Source organism: Populus alba, chromosome 4 (assembly GCF_005239225.2).
Source record: "Populus alba chromosome 4, ASM523922v2, whole genome shotgun sequence".
NCBI classification, from domain to species: domain Eukaryota; kingdom Viridiplantae; phylum Streptophyta; class Magnoliopsida; order Malpighiales; family Salicaceae; genus Populus; species Populus alba.
This window is the reverse complement of record NC_133287.1, coordinates 3,635,673-3,652,655: the sequence shown is the minus strand read 5'-3', so window position 1 is coordinate 3,652,655 and position 16,983 is coordinate 3,635,673. Positions and strand designations below refer to the sequence as shown.

The 16,983-nt window shown below is 34.3% G+C and overlaps 2 protein-coding genes across 10 annotated transcripts; both read right to left on the bottom strand.

Moving 5' to 3' along the window:
• Positions 1–1,241: 1,241 nt before the first annotated feature.
• Positions 1,242–8,611, bottom strand: LOC118047316 (putative nuclear RNA export factor SDE5). Of its 3 annotated transcripts, none has more exons than XM_035056576.2 (12): positions 8,218–8,604; positions 6,160–6,739; positions 5,754–5,779; positions 4,869–4,946; positions 4,530–4,603; positions 4,136–4,374; positions 3,025–3,122; positions 2,641–2,697; positions 2,162–2,229; positions 1,926–2,035; positions 1,759–1,844; positions 1,242–1,513 (listed from the first exon to the last, which is right to left on the bottom strand). In XM_035056576.2, exons 2-12 carry the CDS (start codon positions 6,728–6,730, stop codon positions 1,400–1,402), a joined length of 1,521 nt encoding a protein of 506 aa, XP_034912467.1. In that variant the 5' UTR covers positions 6,731–6,739; positions 8,218–8,604; the 3' UTR covers positions 1,242–1,399. The 3 variants fall into 3 exon arrangements, 2 of the variants coding, with proteins under 2 accessions (XP_034912467.1, XP_034912469.1); XM_035056578.2 differs by having other exon boundaries at positions 1,926–2,032; positions 8,218–8,602; XR_004687303.2 differs by lacking the exon at positions 1,242–1,513 and having other exon boundaries at positions 1,803–1,844; positions 1,926–2,045; positions 8,218–8,611.
• Positions 8,612–10,979: 2,368 nt separating this feature from the next.
• Positions 10,980–16,691, bottom strand: LOC118047315 (uncharacterized). Of its 7 annotated transcripts, none has more exons than XM_035056573.2 (6): positions 16,051–16,691; positions 14,199–15,186; positions 13,585–14,109; positions 12,945–13,406; positions 12,593–12,812; positions 10,980–12,325 (listed from the first exon to the last, which is right to left on the bottom strand). In XM_035056573.2, the coding sequence occupies exons 1-6, from the start codon at positions 16,533–16,535 to the stop codon at positions 12,270–12,272; spliced, it is 2,736 nt and encodes a 911-aa protein (XP_034912464.1). In that variant the 5' UTR covers positions 16,536–16,691; the 3' UTR covers positions 10,980–12,269. The 7 variants fall into 7 exon arrangements, with proteins under 7 accessions (XP_034912464.1, XP_073264912.1, XP_073264913.1 ...); XM_073408811.1 differs by lacking the exon at positions 10,980–12,325 and adding an exon at positions 15,295–15,382 and having other exon boundaries at positions 12,492–12,812; positions 16,051–16,174; XM_073408812.1 differs by lacking the exon at positions 10,980–12,325 and adding an exon at positions 15,295–15,382 and having other exon boundaries at positions 12,492–12,812; positions 14,199–15,156; positions 16,051–16,173.
• Between the last annotated feature and the right edge of the window lie 292 nt (positions 16,692–16,983).

The following is a 16,983-nucleotide window of genomic DNA, read 5'->3' as shown; positions in this document are numbered from 1 at the left end:
CTATATTTTGACCCCCATAAGATTCAACAATCTTCAACTTCATCCCTTTGTACTTAGGTTTCCTAATATAAAATCCCAAGTCATAACCAAATGTTTGAATATTTATATTAAATAAATAACTATCCGTAATTAGAACTTAATCCTTTCAATGGAAGTTCCTTTTTTCACAAATGCTTTAAAGGTGTATAGACAAGAAAGAGTAATAGTTATTAAACTCATGATATTGAGCAAGAAAATTTGTGATTTTTAATTTGATCTAGATCGAATTTTAAATTAAACAAAACAACATTAAAAATTTAAACGTTTTTAACTTAATCAAACTTAATTCAATTTTAGTTGTGTAAAATTTAAGATTTTTTAAAAACAATAAATTAATATTATTTTTATAAAAATAATTAATTAGAGTTGAAGTAACCCAATTTTTTTCATTCTTGAATTAAATCTAATTATGAAAAGAAGTTTGTTTTTTATAGAGGGGAAAGAAATTGGTGAAGGGTTTGTTAAAAAGTACAGAAGAATTTATTTTTTAAAATGTTTTTTACTTGGAAATGTATTTAAATAATATTTTTTAAAATTTATTTTTAATATCAACATATCAAAACAATCCAAAAATATTTTAAAAAAATTAACTTAAATTAAAAAATCAAAATTAAAAAAAAAATCAACTACTCTCTCAAAAAGGTCTTAAGTAAAAAAAAAATGAAAAACTGTAGTATTAATTGCTATCTAAAGGGATCAAAAAAATACTTTTGGGGGAATCATGAACTTCTTATGGCATTTCATGCATCAGTAGCAGTCACCGTCTCTTAATAGAGATGCCTTCTGTGGGTCCTGGATGGGTTAGTGTAGACACGTGTAAGCATTTTAGTAGAGACTGGGTGGTGTATTGGGCTACAGTGACATTTCCTCTTGGGATTTTGGCTTGCAGTTTGGTAAAGAAAATAATACATTTTAAAAGTCTTAAGTTAACTATTTTTTTGGTATTTTAATAATTTTAATATCAAAAATATAAATATAAATTTTTTTTTATCTATTTAAAAACAATATTATTCACCACAATTCTTAACACCTTCAAAGCCACAGATTTCTTGATGCCAGAATGTCGGACAAACATCACTCCTCTTCCTTCTTGAATTTTAGTTCAATTCTAAACACTCGTTAGGATTTGGTTAAACTTTTTCCAATGCCAACGGAAGTTTTCAAGCACCTCAAGAAGGAAACTTTTGACACATGCCATCGAATTACAGAAAACAATTGCTCAAAAATTTCCCCATTCCTTCCTTTATAACGTTTACATGGTCAACGTTTCGATAACTTGTCAACAAATGATCAAGTTACTGTCATCCTCCAAAAAATGGTGGCTGCTTCTCAAGAAACCAAATTGATTCCATGCTGCATACTATTTTTCGGCGAAACTCAAGCGCTTTGGGTTGATATTATCCAGTTGAATTAGTATTGTTCCAGTATCTCCTTCAGTCCACTCGATAGATTCCTTCGCTAATAGCTTCATGATCTGCAAAAGAAAAGGGAGGAAGAAGCTATAGATTTTGTTTTCGGTCCTGGGATGATAAGTAAGACTTGAATAAGAGAATCAGCTCCCTCTCCTTCTGGGAACTACCGCTGAGTTGAGCACCCATTGGTGGGCGTAAGTATCGTTTTTGGTTCAATCTCTCAAACAAAAGACTCTTTTCACACTAATATCTCAGCCTCAATGAATCCTTAACAGAAAAGACCAAGGTTAAATTAGGGCAGTCTTACCAATCTTCTACGAGCCCCTTTCGTCACATCCCCTTTCGTAACGTCTTCCTTGTTCGACTCGATGATGACTTTGAGGTACTTGAAAGCTGATGAAAAAAAATATATCCGGATAAGATACATGACGAGAGAAAATTATGAGGGGAAAAGAAAACACAATGATAGCTTACATGGGATGCCTGAAAGTAAGAGAAGATTACTCCTCAAGGAGCGTATTGCATCTTTTGTGCCATATTCATGCAGATCAAGCAACATCTCGTCTTGTGTCTCAACATTTCTGCTCATGAATGCTTCCAAGAGATTAGAAAAAAGTAAGGAAAGAACACAGATTACAACGCAAAGGGAATAGAAAAACCAAAGAGACCCTACAAGAAAAGAAAAAAAAAATAAAATAATAGTCACTAACTTGCTTTCAAAAATCTTCAGAGTAGATTCTTCATCTACCTCGTGAGCCTTGTCACGAAAAAAAAGTCCCTGCAAATACCAAGGACATTTACAGCTAAACTTCTTATTTTATCCAACAGTGGCCTTCTAACAATTAAAAATGATAGAACTGAGATCCCGTTAAACCCCACAGCTTAAATACATACACGACAGTTCCACTTGTAAGCATTTTCATTTTGACTATTATACTACCAATACTACTTGGTAAGTTTGTTTTGATCTTGTTTATGTCGTGTATGCTTAAATACATACATGACATACACGACTAGCTATATCAACCGGACACAATTTAGTTTTGATCTTGTGTTCAACTACTTGGTAATCATCCAAGACAAAAAAAAAATCTTATTTGTATCTCAAGTGCTGATCATGTTGCCAGTGCAAACAAAAACATGATTTATAAACAGAGTTCTTCTTTGTGACAACAGTCAGAAACCATACCTCATCCATAAGTTTGTTTGCTCGCTCATAATCTCCTTTGGCAAATGCATCACCACCCTGACAAGGGACATTCATATTTTATCATGACCAGACAGCAAAAAAGGCAATTGATACAAACCATATTGTAGATTTCTTATGCAAAAAGCCAGTCTGGCAATTAAATTGCAAAAGACTCTAGCTATAAATTTACCTGGGCAAATATTTTTTTATCAAGTTACCAAAAATCATAAGAATTTGTTATAGAATCATGACAAAAAATAATGATTCCCTTCATTAACTGGCCGGAAATGAAAATTTACACATACAGGTATAAAGGCCACTATAGTATTTGCAGCATAATAATAATAGTAATAATAATCATAATAATAATAATTAGTAACCTACAGCTTTGTAATATTCATTCATTGTAGCCCGATACTCCTTCCAAGCTTTACGAAGAAGCTGGTAACTATCCTCTCCATCCTTATCTTCAACTGATGATACTACTTGGCATGAAGAAAGAGTATAAAATAGACAACCAGAAAAAAGTCAACAAACTCAATTAGCCCATATACAAAACAATAATTTTTTTAACAAAAAACCTAGTCCATAGAGTTCACACATGCTTTCCCAAAAACCATGAAGCTCCACACGACAGGATCAGACACAGTTTTTGCAGCCCATAAGCAGTTTATTACTTTGTTGTCAAACAGATCATTACTAACCCCAGCATAGTAACATATAAACATCATAGATTGTTTCTTCTGATGAAAAGAGTTAAATGTATCAGTGGTGAATGAGACACTCTTCAAAGTGCATCATATTGATATTTGAGAATATGATATTTCAAGAAAAGAAAAAAACAGATTCATTTCGCAACATGAATCACAAGCTGCCATGTTAGGCTCGGGAATGGGCAGGCATGACCATTTATTTATGACATTCCAGAGCAACCAGAAAAACACCTGCCATGAACTTCTTGCTCGACACATCCCTTAGATACCATCAAGCATAAACTTCTTGCTCAACACATCCCTTAGATAACATCAAGCAACAGCACTTTTCAGATTTCAGAAGGTAATTCACCATAAAATATGAAAGCAAGAATGGTGCATGTCACTGAATCAGCACATTAATCCCATATCCCAGATGGAAACAATATAAACAGGCCATCAAACAGTTCTAACACAAGCTACAGTGAACATATATGAAAGGAAATCGTAAGTTCCCAAATTTATACAAGAATATTTCAGTTTCTTTGTTTTTTTCTATTTTGGTTGAAGGGGTGGGCAGGGACTAGCAAAACCAGATCTAATGTGTTGCTCGGCTCTTGATGAATGAAAAAGAAATGTTGCCGCAGCAAAATGAAATCTAGTCCATAAAAGCCAAAATATGAACTCCTAAGTCCCAAATTTCTTGCGAATGAGCTACTAAAGCATCCAAGCCTACTAAATTTCTTTTTTAAAAAAAAAAAAAATACTTGGTTAATGAAGTTCCTTTCAAAAGAGTTCCTTACCTTTGTCATAATCTTGCAAGGAGTACACTGAATCAGCCTTGTTCTCTAAGGTAAAGTCTGTTAGAGGTTCAGCCACCGGCTCTCCATACACTATTGACCTCCGTTCAGCCTTTGTTTTTCTTCTAGATAACTCCTCAGATCTCTCAGCAGCACTAAAAAGTGCAGTCAAAACTTCATTCTGGAGGTTGTTTCTCTCTTTCCCCAGCCCAGGTAATTCTCCCCGATTTGCTTTTGAAATTCTATTTGCACAGTAGTGAAAATACAAGGAAAAAAAAAGTATTATGACGTAAAATAATCATAAGGATAAGCTGTATTTCCCTATTTATACAGAAAGTAGCCTATAGCTTAATAAAAGCTAACTATTTAACTTGCTAGAAATTTACAAGTATCATACCCTCCACGGGAACTCATCGAATGCAATTTGTTTTTACATGAAGGTCTTCCATAATTTGACTGTACATCTGTGAACTGTAAGGCAATATTGCAAGAGGAAAAGGATATATATTAAGAATGTTGTTACTGCCCTTAAATTGGAGAAAAACCCTTAATTTCAACGACGATGATGTGAACTGTATAAAAAATACAAACTTATCCAACAGCTGACTTCGCCTAATTTCTCAAAGTCTCAAGTTAACTAAAAACAAATAACAACTAGCAGTTTCACTGTAAAATATAAATCAAATGGGACGTACAATGATCTCCAATAAAAGAGTAGTTTTCTAAACATGCTAACCTTTCCAGTGGAACTACCTCCATATTTGTTACTTTTGTCCAAAATCACTCCTGACAGATTGAGTAGTTCCTCCATGCTCTGAAAGGTGCAAAAAGAAAGGAAAATTTATAAGTGCTTACTAATGTAGATGATAAATTCATATCAATTGAGAACAAAACTAAAACATGCAGTATCTTAATGAATACTTCATTGAGCACATTAACTATATAAGCTTAACCCTTGTTCATCAGATATGTTCAAGCATCAATCCATAGAGGAAGAGCAAAGTTCACTGGTAGAGACATCCTACTAAACAGAAACAAAGCTGCAGCATGAATATGCTGGTAACACTCAAGTAGTTAGTTTGAGAAACGCTGGGTATTTCCAGATACATTCCACCTTATAATGCCCTCCTTATAAAGATCCTCAAAATTACATAAACTTTCATAAGGTAGCCATACTTGTGGGCATGATAGTACTAAAACAATGGCTTATAAGTCTGAAATAGTAAAACACTTAAAATAGTTGCACAAATTTTAGGGTTTATTGAAGATTTCAGGATGTAATCACAAATTCAACATACTAAAGCCCAAGCCTTGTGGCTCAAAACTCTAGCCTACTTTCTGAAGGCCTCTGTTCTATGTCACCATGAGTCAATGATGCCTTTTACTCCTCTCAGTTAACTAATATATAGTGCTGAACTGCCAAAAGTATCTAATTCTGATTCTTGGCAAGCAAGAAATGCCAACCCAAAGCATGTCTGGTCTTTAAAAGCAACTTGAATTAACTAGCAACAAGTGCAGTCAAGATCTGTTTTGAAAAAAATTGAGACTGTATTGGTAGAAAAGAGGGATTTGGTAAAAAATCAAAATAGTCCTTGATCATCAAAGAGGATATCATGCATACCTTTTGCATATCATATCCACATGCATCTGCACATTCAACATAAAACCTGATTAGAGATCTTGCTAGTTAGTTCATTTACATTTAGTAATGCAGGATGAAATCCGTCAAGAACTAATCCTGCATCCCATGTCAGATTTAATTTTTTATTTTACTAATCTTTATGTAAATTATGAAATTATACAGAATAGGTTACATAATCATACAGAGTAGATCTCGTATTTTACTACAGAAAATTTCATCAAGTTAAAACAGATTCCACTCATTCAAGATTTTTTTTCAAGATAGAAATTATGAAACAGCCAATCTTAGATTCTCTTTATTAGGGAACATGTTTCGCATCAATATGATTGACAGAGAGGACAAGAAGCAACCACAACAGATCATAAAGATTTGAAGCATTGTTTACCAAGAACTTGTTGAATCACGCCCCTTTCCAGCTGGAAGCCATCTCCTAGCATGTTGAATAAAAAATCTTCCATATCCTTGTGCATATGGTCATGCTTTGATTGGGTTTGTTTGGGTTCTACTCCCCAAAGTTCAGACATCGGGAACTCGTGTGCATCCAATTTCAATGGTTTGGTTGCCACACAAGCGCTATTGGCCACTGGCATGGATGTAATGTAACTTTTACCGAGAACACTTGAAACAGTTCCTCCTGATACCGGATGCCATTTTTGCTTTACAGTTTTGAACTTTTCATTTGCATCACACTTCTTCTTTGGAATATAATCATTGGATGACTCAGAAGATTTTTTATTCTCCATTGCCTCTCCAATGGATGAATGACTTGAAGAGGTAGGGGAATTTCCCTCCATATCTAGCAGGATTTGAACAGAAAAATCTGCATTTCGGCCTGCTTTGCAATAAGCAGAAGCTATTTGTTCAAGAGAAAATTCAGAACCAAATGCTTCAAGCAAGCCCTTCAAAGCCTTTTCCTCATCATCGCATTTCAATAAGTTTGAAGCAGATACTTCCATTTCAATACACTATTAAAAGAAAGATGAAAGAAAACATTCAATGCACAATTCAGATTTTTTTACTGGAACAAGGAGATCATTTAAATATCCACACAAACCAATCTGAGAGGAATTGAGCGATATCCCTCACCAAAACAGCACATACATACACCAGAAAGAGAAAAAAAAAATGTCTGGCACTTAATTCAGTAAAATGCAAACCCACCTCACATGCTTACTACGGGTAAGACATGCTGATTTCCCATTCGCATACACCCATGAATGTTTTTTCACCAAACATCTAAGCAATAACAAAAATAATTGCAAGGCATTGAATTCATATGGGACTAGAAGGAAAGAACAAAACAAAATACTAAAATCAAACAAAGCAATCAAAATGATGATACTACTAGCAGAAGGGCATTTAACGAGGGTGAGTCATCATAAAGAATAGATTTGGGAGAAAAATGCTCCATAACACATAGAAAAAACTATGATACTGACAAAAAGGACTCGTCGAGAGAGAAGCAAACCTTTTCTCTGGATAAAAAACCGTCCCCCAAATAATGCAGTCGATATGTTCAATAAAATGTCAATGACCAAGCAAATTGCAATCAAGAAGCAGCAGAAGTAGTGAAACCAATCAAAAGATCTATAATTTATATTCAATAACTGGCCTCTCTATTAAAGTAATCAAATCTTGATTTCAAAGCTATTAAATTTAAAATAGAACTGAATTTGAGTTCCAACAGAAAGAAACATATGCATGGGAAACATTTCCAGTTTGTTATTGTTTCTTAAGGACCTGAAACACTAAAGGAAAAATCGCAATCATACAAGATTAAATTCATATGAACTAACTAAACAAGACCCACATTATTGGAACTAAAAGAAGCCAATAATAATAGATTAAAAAAAAGTATAAAGGAAGGGCATTCCAGAAGTATTACAGAGGCTATGCCTAGGAATTCAACTTTCAAAGTAAACCCTTGTTTACGCGTTCACGCCATGTTTTTTTTTTAAAAAAAAAAATTATTTCAAATTATTTTTTTTTTGCTTTTATAAAATATATATTATTTTGATATATTTACTAAAAAATCAATTTAAAAAACAACCTATATCATAACATCATCATGCATTACCTTAAACTCGTGCCAAAAAAAAGGATTGAAGCAATGAAAAGGAACGAAGAACTGATAACAAACCAGCAAAAAGAAGCCCCATTTCCCCAAAATGAATAATCCATGATCAGATTACAATAAAATTATGCATCGAACAATCTAAAGATTCACACTTTATATCCAATAACCAGTCTTTGGCTAACCAGATAATTAAATCATATCAAAAGCATTTAAATATACATTCACAAGACAACAAAAATTCAAATTCCAACAGAAACAAAAGAGAATACACTTACTTTCCCCAAAAGAAACCATTTTTACAAAATCAACAACTTAAACCCAATGAAGGTTTCTACTTTCTAAAGAAAAAGAACTGGAGTAACTCACCAGGGAGGTTCTGGCGGTGAAAACTTGTAGAGGGAGGTATGGCTATTGGCTTTGGGAGGTTGGCGGTTTGTGTATGGTTTGGTTTTTATATACAAAGAGAAATGGAAATTTTATGTTATTATTGATTAAATACTGTTTACTTATTTATTCGGAGTAAAAAAAACAAAAAAAACAAAATGATTGCCTTTTGGCGCTCAATTGCTTTGATGAAAGGTAGAGTCAGTCACTGAGTTAGGTTTTGATTCTCTTGCTATTTTATTGACGCGTCTTCTTCTTCTTCTTTTTTTTATTTGTTTCCTGCTATCCGTACGCCTTCTCTTACAAGTTGTTTCGGGCCTCTTTTGTCAGAATTAAATTTGATTTTGACAGCTTGGCATAGGTGCTCCCGTTATAATCATAGTTGAAAGATAATAATAATATATATATATATATATATATATATATATATATAATTGGATTCAGTGTTAGAATTGAGATTGGCCGAATAAATCAGATAATTAATATTTTATTTAATTCAAATAGAAATAGTCAATTAGATTATTTTTTTCTGAGTTTTTCAGATTAACCCATATAAATTAAGTTGAGTTTAACTATATAATATTGAAAGGTTAGTTTGATAATTGAAAACAAGCTTGTCATCTTCTTAATTTTTTAACCTTTACACTATATTGGTATGAGGTGTGCTGTTTTTAAGATCATTAATAGAGAAATCTAGTCTAGTTGATGCACAAATCACTTGAAAATATCTTTATTATTAAATAACTTGTTATTTAAAATCACGAATCAGATATTCTATTCGAATCTTTTTTTTTTCTAGGAAATTATTTTAGTGTTAAAATATGTTGTTAAAAGAACGGTTAGTTTTTAGGAGTTTAAATTTAACCCATTTCTTGGTAGATATCAACCCCCTCTCCTATTCCGATATTTTCCAAAACTTGTCTATAAGTACATGACACTCACTATTTTGTGATTGTTCTATAACAAACCTGGAATATCAAAAGTTATTTGAAAAATAAAATAAGGTAAATTAACTACTGAATATGGATGATGGAATTTTATTAAAGACTTTATTAAATAGCAATATATATATATTATATATATATGAGAAGCTATTTGAAAATAAAATTCAATAAATTAACTACTAAATGGATTGGAGGAATTTAATCAAGGGCTTTATTAAATATAAATTGGTTAAAAAAAAAAAGAGGTTTTTTTGTTTGATTTGAGGTTGTTTGAGTGATACGAACCTAGCTACGAGATATAAGGATCCATTAGAAATGTCCATTGAGTCTATTATAAAGCCTAAAATGAAGTGGATTCAAAAGGAGTTTAATGAACTAAGTTAAGAGGCATGGGTTGAAAAAGTTCAAATCTATTGGTTTGGACTTTTATCTACATATGAAGCTACAAAAGAAGTTTGGATGCAATTCTAATTGTGTTAGAAACTAAATATATGTACCTTTCTTGTTATATATGGTAGACCTACTAATTTATCTGGACAAAACAAAACGTGTTTGAAGTTATGCCCAGACACTACCAATAAAGTGTGAAAATGAAAAAGATATTATTTTTTTATTTTAATTATATTAATATTAACAATCGATCATGGATGTATCGTCATCATATGGATGGTCATATTTGTTCAAAATTTATTGTGGGTGTACGAAGATTTATCAATTTTGCATTTTTAATTGAAGAAAATGTATCTGGAGGTAAAATTAGATACCCTCGTGTTAGGTGCAAAAATAAAAAAATTTTAATGGAAGATGTTTCTAAGCACGTGTTCTTAAAAGGATTTTTACAAATCAATGTCAACGAATACTTTCTCTCTCTACAAATAAAATCCAACAACTCTCTTTAGTCGCAAAACAAGGACTAATAAATGAGAAAAATAAGGTTTTATACCAAAATTTAAATCTTGAAAATCAAAGGGGCCAAAAAGAAAGAAATTGGAAAGTATAAGAACCAAATTAAACTTTCCGCACAACTTTGAAGGTGCTACCAAGTTTTGTTCCCCTTTCCACTTCAATCTTTCATCTACTAAGTTTACCCTTGTTCAACAAATCAGAGCCAATTGCTCATTAACTTGCCACAAAAAGAATTGCATTGAGGAGAAAAAAAGACTTTGATAACCAAAATGAAAAAATAAGAAACAATATTTTTCCCAATGAATTGTGAGTGTAAAGATTGCATAAGAAACAATATTTTTCCCATGCCTCTAATGTCTCTCATAACTAGTCACCTCATCTGTGTTTTTCGTTGTGGATTGGATCAAGAATTAATTTGGGATGTAAAAAAAGAATATGCAAGTGATGCTATTTTTATATATATAAAAAAATATTTGAAGTGTGAAATGAAAATTGAACTCATATTTATAATAATAAAAAATAAATAATTATATGCTGATTAACATATCAATAACTATGTAGAGATGTTTAATATTTTTTCTATTTAATTAGATGTCAATATTTTTTTAACCAATCCCAACTATATTTTTTTAATGCATCTCTCAATTGTTTTAACAAAAACATGTTTTAAAATTGCAAGCATTGTTTCTTAAACAAGAAATAACAACGACCTTAAAAGTAAAATTTAATAAAAAAATATTAAAATAAAAAGTATTTTATATATGATTTAAGAAAAAGAAAATGATAAATATAGTAAAATTATACAAAGAATCTATTAAAAAATTTTAAAAGCATAAATTTTATTTTAATTGAACATTCATGCATTTTTTCATATTAGGTACATAATAATTAAAAAAAATGATAACATTCCCATAAAAATCTACAATATTACTTGAGAATTATGAAAAAATTGAATAATAATTGAAATATAATATTTAATTTTTATAGTGCATCTAAATGTAAATAAAAAAAATGAAAAAAATACAAAGGGGTCAAGGCTTGAAGCCCGACCCAACAGATAAAGAGCCAGGTGCATGTGAGCCTATGAGGCTACGCCTATGCAACTCTATTTTTTTTTTTAAGAGATAAAGGACATGTTATTAGTCTTAAAAAAAAAAAAAAAAACCTATTCACCACAGCAGTTCTTTCCAAACGGTCTTATACAATGTCGTTTGGCTTAAAAAGAGAGGTATTCTAAAATACCCTTTTTTATCCAACTCAAAATGGTGTCGGAAATCATTGAAAAAATTGCATTTGAGAAGGGGAAATGTAGGTGCCATTGGAAAAGGGCCAGCAGGCAGATTTCCCTCGTACATGTGGGCTGTTTACTTGATTAATGCATTTATCCAGCCACCATGCATAGTCTAATAAAATTGCTTCAAGAAGTTTGATCAATGGCGGGTTGGGTCACAACTTTAAGATAAATTAGGGTTATAACCCATCCTTTTCTACGTTAAAGGGAGAAAAATGACAAGATGACCGGTCGACAGAATCAGCCTACAAATCTGCTCACATGGGCACCATGATTCTCAATTTCAAGAACCAAGTTGCAGAAAACCATCTCTTGCAAATTTTACTCAACCAATACCATTCTTCAAGCCTTTTTACCCTCAAACACGAAAACCATGCACCATACACTATCGATTTGCACCCTATAGATTAAGCAGTTTGCCTCCATGCCTGCTAAAAGCCATTCGAAGCATGAAAATAATCCAAAAAATAGTAGTGTCTAAACTATATTTGCTTAGCCTAATTGATTCTAATTCTAGGATTTGGACTCCTTTCTGCCAATAGGGCTCTCACTGACAAGGATCAAGGAACTCGCAAACCTGATAGCCTGGATCTTCAAGAAACATGGTCATGGGGAGATGGTGGCAATTTTGGTGTTGGACATGGTAGTGGCAACCTTGGAATTGATATTGGCCTTTGTAATGGTGCAGCAGGGGGGGGAGAAGTTGTCAGTGGAGGTGAAATTGGTGGTGGTATTGGCTGGCCTAGTTTTAGTGCAGCAACGGTCATACCAGGAGGAAAAGAACAATATTCACCAACAAGAGGACATTCTGCCTAACTGGCTAAGGTCACAAGGCTGGTTTCCTCAGCATAGAAAATTTCAAGTGTGTGCCAGTTTAAGCTCACCTGATGGAATCAACATGACTGCGTTAATAGCATAGAAAGTTTTAAGTGTGCCAGTCTAAGCTCACCTGGTGGAATCAACATGACCACATTAATATGACATCTATATTTCAGTTTTAATAGAACTTATTCAATAGATGATAATGAAGCTTTTAAGTATTCCTATAACTCATTTCTTGTTTGAATATAGAATGCAATGGAAGAAGTGAAGGCGACTTCATGCTTATGAAAAGATTTGCGAGTAGTAAGTAAAATTAATCACTTGATAAAAGCAACTGTACAACCAAAATTCATTGGACTTTCTGGTTCATATTTGGCAACACGTGGATGCTTACCTAGTACCTCCAGTGCGCACTCCTTAACAGCTCCAGTGCCCATGCCATGCACAACAAAAATAACTGAGAGCGGCTCTATTGCAGATATGGCCATGTTGAGGTGCCTCGCAGCTTCTTCCACTCGCATGCCTCGCAGATCCACAGTGTTCTTTGATGTCTGCACTCGTGGGCCATGAGAAACCTCCTCATCTTTGTTGAGCTCTGAAAAACTCTGTTTTACCTATAATTCACACCAGAATGATAAGAACAACTAACTTAAGGAATCCCAGAAGAAATAGAAGCAAAGATAGACAGGAATGCCTGCTGTATCTGAAACAAGTGAAACTTCTTCAGGGCCGTGTACCATGCATACCTGTCTCTTCAAACTAGGGACCAAAATCGTTGCTTTGCTTTTTTTATCACTTTTAATTGATCCAATGTCACTTTTCTTCATTCGAACTCTTATTTTACCATATTGAACTAAGACTGTCTCATCATCACGAGGTGCTTCAACTACAGTAGCTAACTTGTTTCCAAGTCTCTTTACAAGAACCTGCTCCCCAAGTTGTGGGGTATATGATCTCGTATCTGTTTCACTAGCAGGAAGACTGTCACTTGAGCAGTGAGCTTGAACAATAGATGCAATTGCAGATTCTGATTTCTTAATCAGTGAATTAAACTGATCTGGACTGGCTTTTCTGAGCTGATTTTCAAAGTTCTGCACCACAGTTTCAATCTGCGAGTTTGCAGCCTTCAGTTCCAGTTGGACCAGTTGGGTTTCCTTTGCCATGAGAGCTTTTACATGCCCGTCAAGGTCTTCAGCTTCAGCTTGAATCTTGATCGGTGGAATTGGGTGGAAATAGAGGGGGAGAAAACAAAGAAATCTTAACATCAATAAACAAAGTTAAGAAAATAATAATAAGAAAAAGAACACATGCAACAGGAAGAATTATAAAAGAGGATAGAAAAAAAATCAGAAGCTGTTGTGCCCATCTAGTTCTTCTAAATTCTACCTCATGGTAAAGCTCCATAATTTCTGTATGAACAGATGCAGCTTTCCTGGCCTGAGCTTCCAATCTGTTTCTTTCCTCCAACAATGATTGATACAGCATGCCACTTCGCTCTTGCTGCTTTTCAGGAACTAGCTTCTCCACCCACTTCCGTGCACGTTCAATTATATCACTGTCAAAACCAATTGATTTAGCAATGCTTAATGCATTTGAATCACCAGTACACCCCCAGAGTATCTGATACGTAGGTTGTAATGTTTCAAGAGAAAATTCCATGGCTGCATTCTCAAATCGACTATCCTTATCTTTCAGGAGACTTAAATCAGCATAATGAGTTGTCACAACAGCTAAGTTAACATGATCTCTCAGATAATGCAAGATACTGGTTGAAAGTGCCACTCCCTCAGAAGGATCAGTTCCACTACAAATTTCATCAATGAGGACAAGTGATTCATTTGAAGCCACTTCCAAGATCTTACAAATCCGCGTTATGTGCCCACTAAAAGTTGAGAGATTTTGTTCCAGAGACTTCGATAAAAGATAACCAGAGTCAGAGTTAAGTAAACCAATCAATAGAACTCAGTACATACCTCCCATAAAACAAGAGTAACTTTTACCTGGTGGTCCCCAATATCTGCTAGAACAAAATCAAACCATGGAAGCTTTGGGGTGTTTTTAGCAGGCAAATATAAACCAGCCTTTGACATGAGAGATGCCACACCTAGAGTTTTCATTGAAGCAGTTTTCCCTCCAGTGTTTGGTCCTGATATCACAACCACTCTGGTTCCATATTCCACTTTAATGTTTATTGGCACAGGAAATTCAGATACATTTTTGGAATGTTTTCCGGTATCTAGCATGCTATCCTCATCCACCTCCATGGAATTCAAAGAGTTGGATCCAAGAATATTGGACAGGTGTTTTCTAGATGTCCCATGGAGCAATGGGTGCCGTATGCCTTCAATATCTATTGAAAATAAATAATCTCCTCCACCGGAAGAAATGCCTCCACATCCCTCTGAAGTCCATATTGGACGGACCCCGTTCATCCAGTAAGCATAAGCAGCTCTAGCAAAAGAAAGATCAACTTCTATAATTCCATCCAACATATATTTTATGTCCCTTGCTGATTCTGCTATTTCAGATGTAAGCAAGCTCAAAATGGCTATTTCCTCAGCTTTCTCAGAGTCTGAAAGCATGACTTCCAAGTTATTCAATTCAACTGCCTCACCAGGCTCCATAAAGTATGTTACACCAGAACTACTAACATTTAAAACAACACCATCTGGAATCAAATACCTGTGAGAAGCCCTGACTCCCACACACAACCGGGAGCGGCGCTTTGTTACCAATGGTTTGTCGATACCCCCAGCTTGAAAAATCCGAGCTGATATTCCCTTCAACAGCCTATCCAGATTTTCCATGTTTCTCTTCCTTTCAGACCTAATGATCTCCAAATCTTCACTGGCCCTATCAAGGATTTTTGAAAGATTGCAGTCTATGCAAAATCCAACTTTCTTCTCCAACTCTATTTGAAAATTGCAATTCTGAAGTATTTCAAGCAGTGGAGCATACCTATTCAAATACAACACGATCAATGAGATCCTGTCCAAGAAAACTTAGTCATACAGTGGCATTCAATGCTTGAAGGTTCCTTTTCAAGTTCCATTAAAGATTAAAAAAATGTAATTTGGACCCTTATTGCAACAGTACCTTGACATAAATATTCTTTTTGGCCCTTACTGAATTATGAGAATCCAGCAATAGCATCTGATTTATGCCACTCTCTCCAAATTGTGACCTATCGAAAGATGCACCAGATATTTCTTACACATAGAACAAGTTCACATTAAGACCTTCAAAGCTTTAGATGCCTTGAAAAGAATACATGAGCCTATGTATCATCCTGAAAAGGTTGAACAACATTATCTGAAAGTAAATCATCGTCCTAAGTTTTTCCCTAAACCATTCTTTTAAATTAGTGATCCATGTTTTTCCAAAACCTACTCAATGTCTTCTACATATCCTTTCCAAATACTTTAGAAGACTTGCATCTTCCTCCAAAAGCACAAACCAAAAGGTGGTCTAACAATAAAGTACTACTTGAGTGCACCAACTTCTACATATAAGCAAACATGAGCATGTTGTGAATATATCAACAAAACAACAAGCAAGAATTATTCCAAAATTATAGATCTTCATGCATTTATTCCATCCGCATTGATCATATACCAAACCACAACCATTATCAAAAACACGCATCGCAATCCTTTTCATACTCCAAAACATCACAACCATAGGGCCACTAATCAAGGCCGTCCATGTCCTTCATTTGCAGTGGGTCTCACACGCGCATGAATAGCACACGACTTAGATTTAGCACAGTTAAGCCACTGCCCTTAGACTTAAGCTTTCGAGTAAAGTGTTATTTAAAAATAATGAAAAATGAGATCCGAAAGCCAATCATACCTCTCCGAGCAATCTCCACTATCTTTTAACCTCTCCACCACAGTTCTAGCAGCTCTCAACGTCCTTCTCACAGCACATAATTCTCCAACCGTAAGCAAGGTCCCCGAAACAGCAGAATCCAGAATACGCGTTATATCCTCAATCCCTGAAAAATCCAACGGTCCAGATTCCATCACAGCCAATGCAGCTGCAGTCTGGTCTAGAAGCTTCTGGCTCTCTTCTTTGCTCTTGCCAATTGGTATTTTTGCGTTTCGAGTGATCGATTGGCCCATCGAAGTTGAAGTGAAGGGAGTGAGTTGGTTACAGAGGGAACTCCATTCTAGGGTTTTAAGGGTTTCGAGTTGGAGTGAGTGAGCTGGAGAAGTGAGTTTCGGTGAGTGTGAATCAAAGGGTTTTGTTAAGGCTTTGGTGGAGAAGGGTGGTTTGGTGGTGAAGAAGAGAATCGGGGATTTTTTAATGGATATGAAGTGATTGGAGAGTTCCATTAATGGAGGATTTTTGAGGGAGAGAAGGAAAGGGATGGGCTGTTTGGCATCAGCTTATCCTTTTCATTTTCAGTTAAGAAACTACTGAAACTAACGGTAGGAACTGATGATGACGTGGCACAACTTCGTTTTGAACGGCATGTCGTATCACATTCGCGCTGCAAATTATTAGGGCTCCGTTTGTTTGTAGGAAAGTGAATTCTTTTTGGAAAGTGAATTCCGGGGAAAGTGAATTCCTGGAAAGTGAACTCCGGGAAAATATTTTCTGATGTTTGGTAGTGTTATTGAAAATGAACTGGAAAACATTTTCCAGTGTTTGGTTATGTCATGGAAAATAAGCTGAAAAATAACTTATTAATATTTTATTTTTCTCAAGTTTATTAAAATAATGAGGAACAAATCTTACAAATTAAAAAGTTGAATGAGAATGAAAAATGAAGAAATTAAA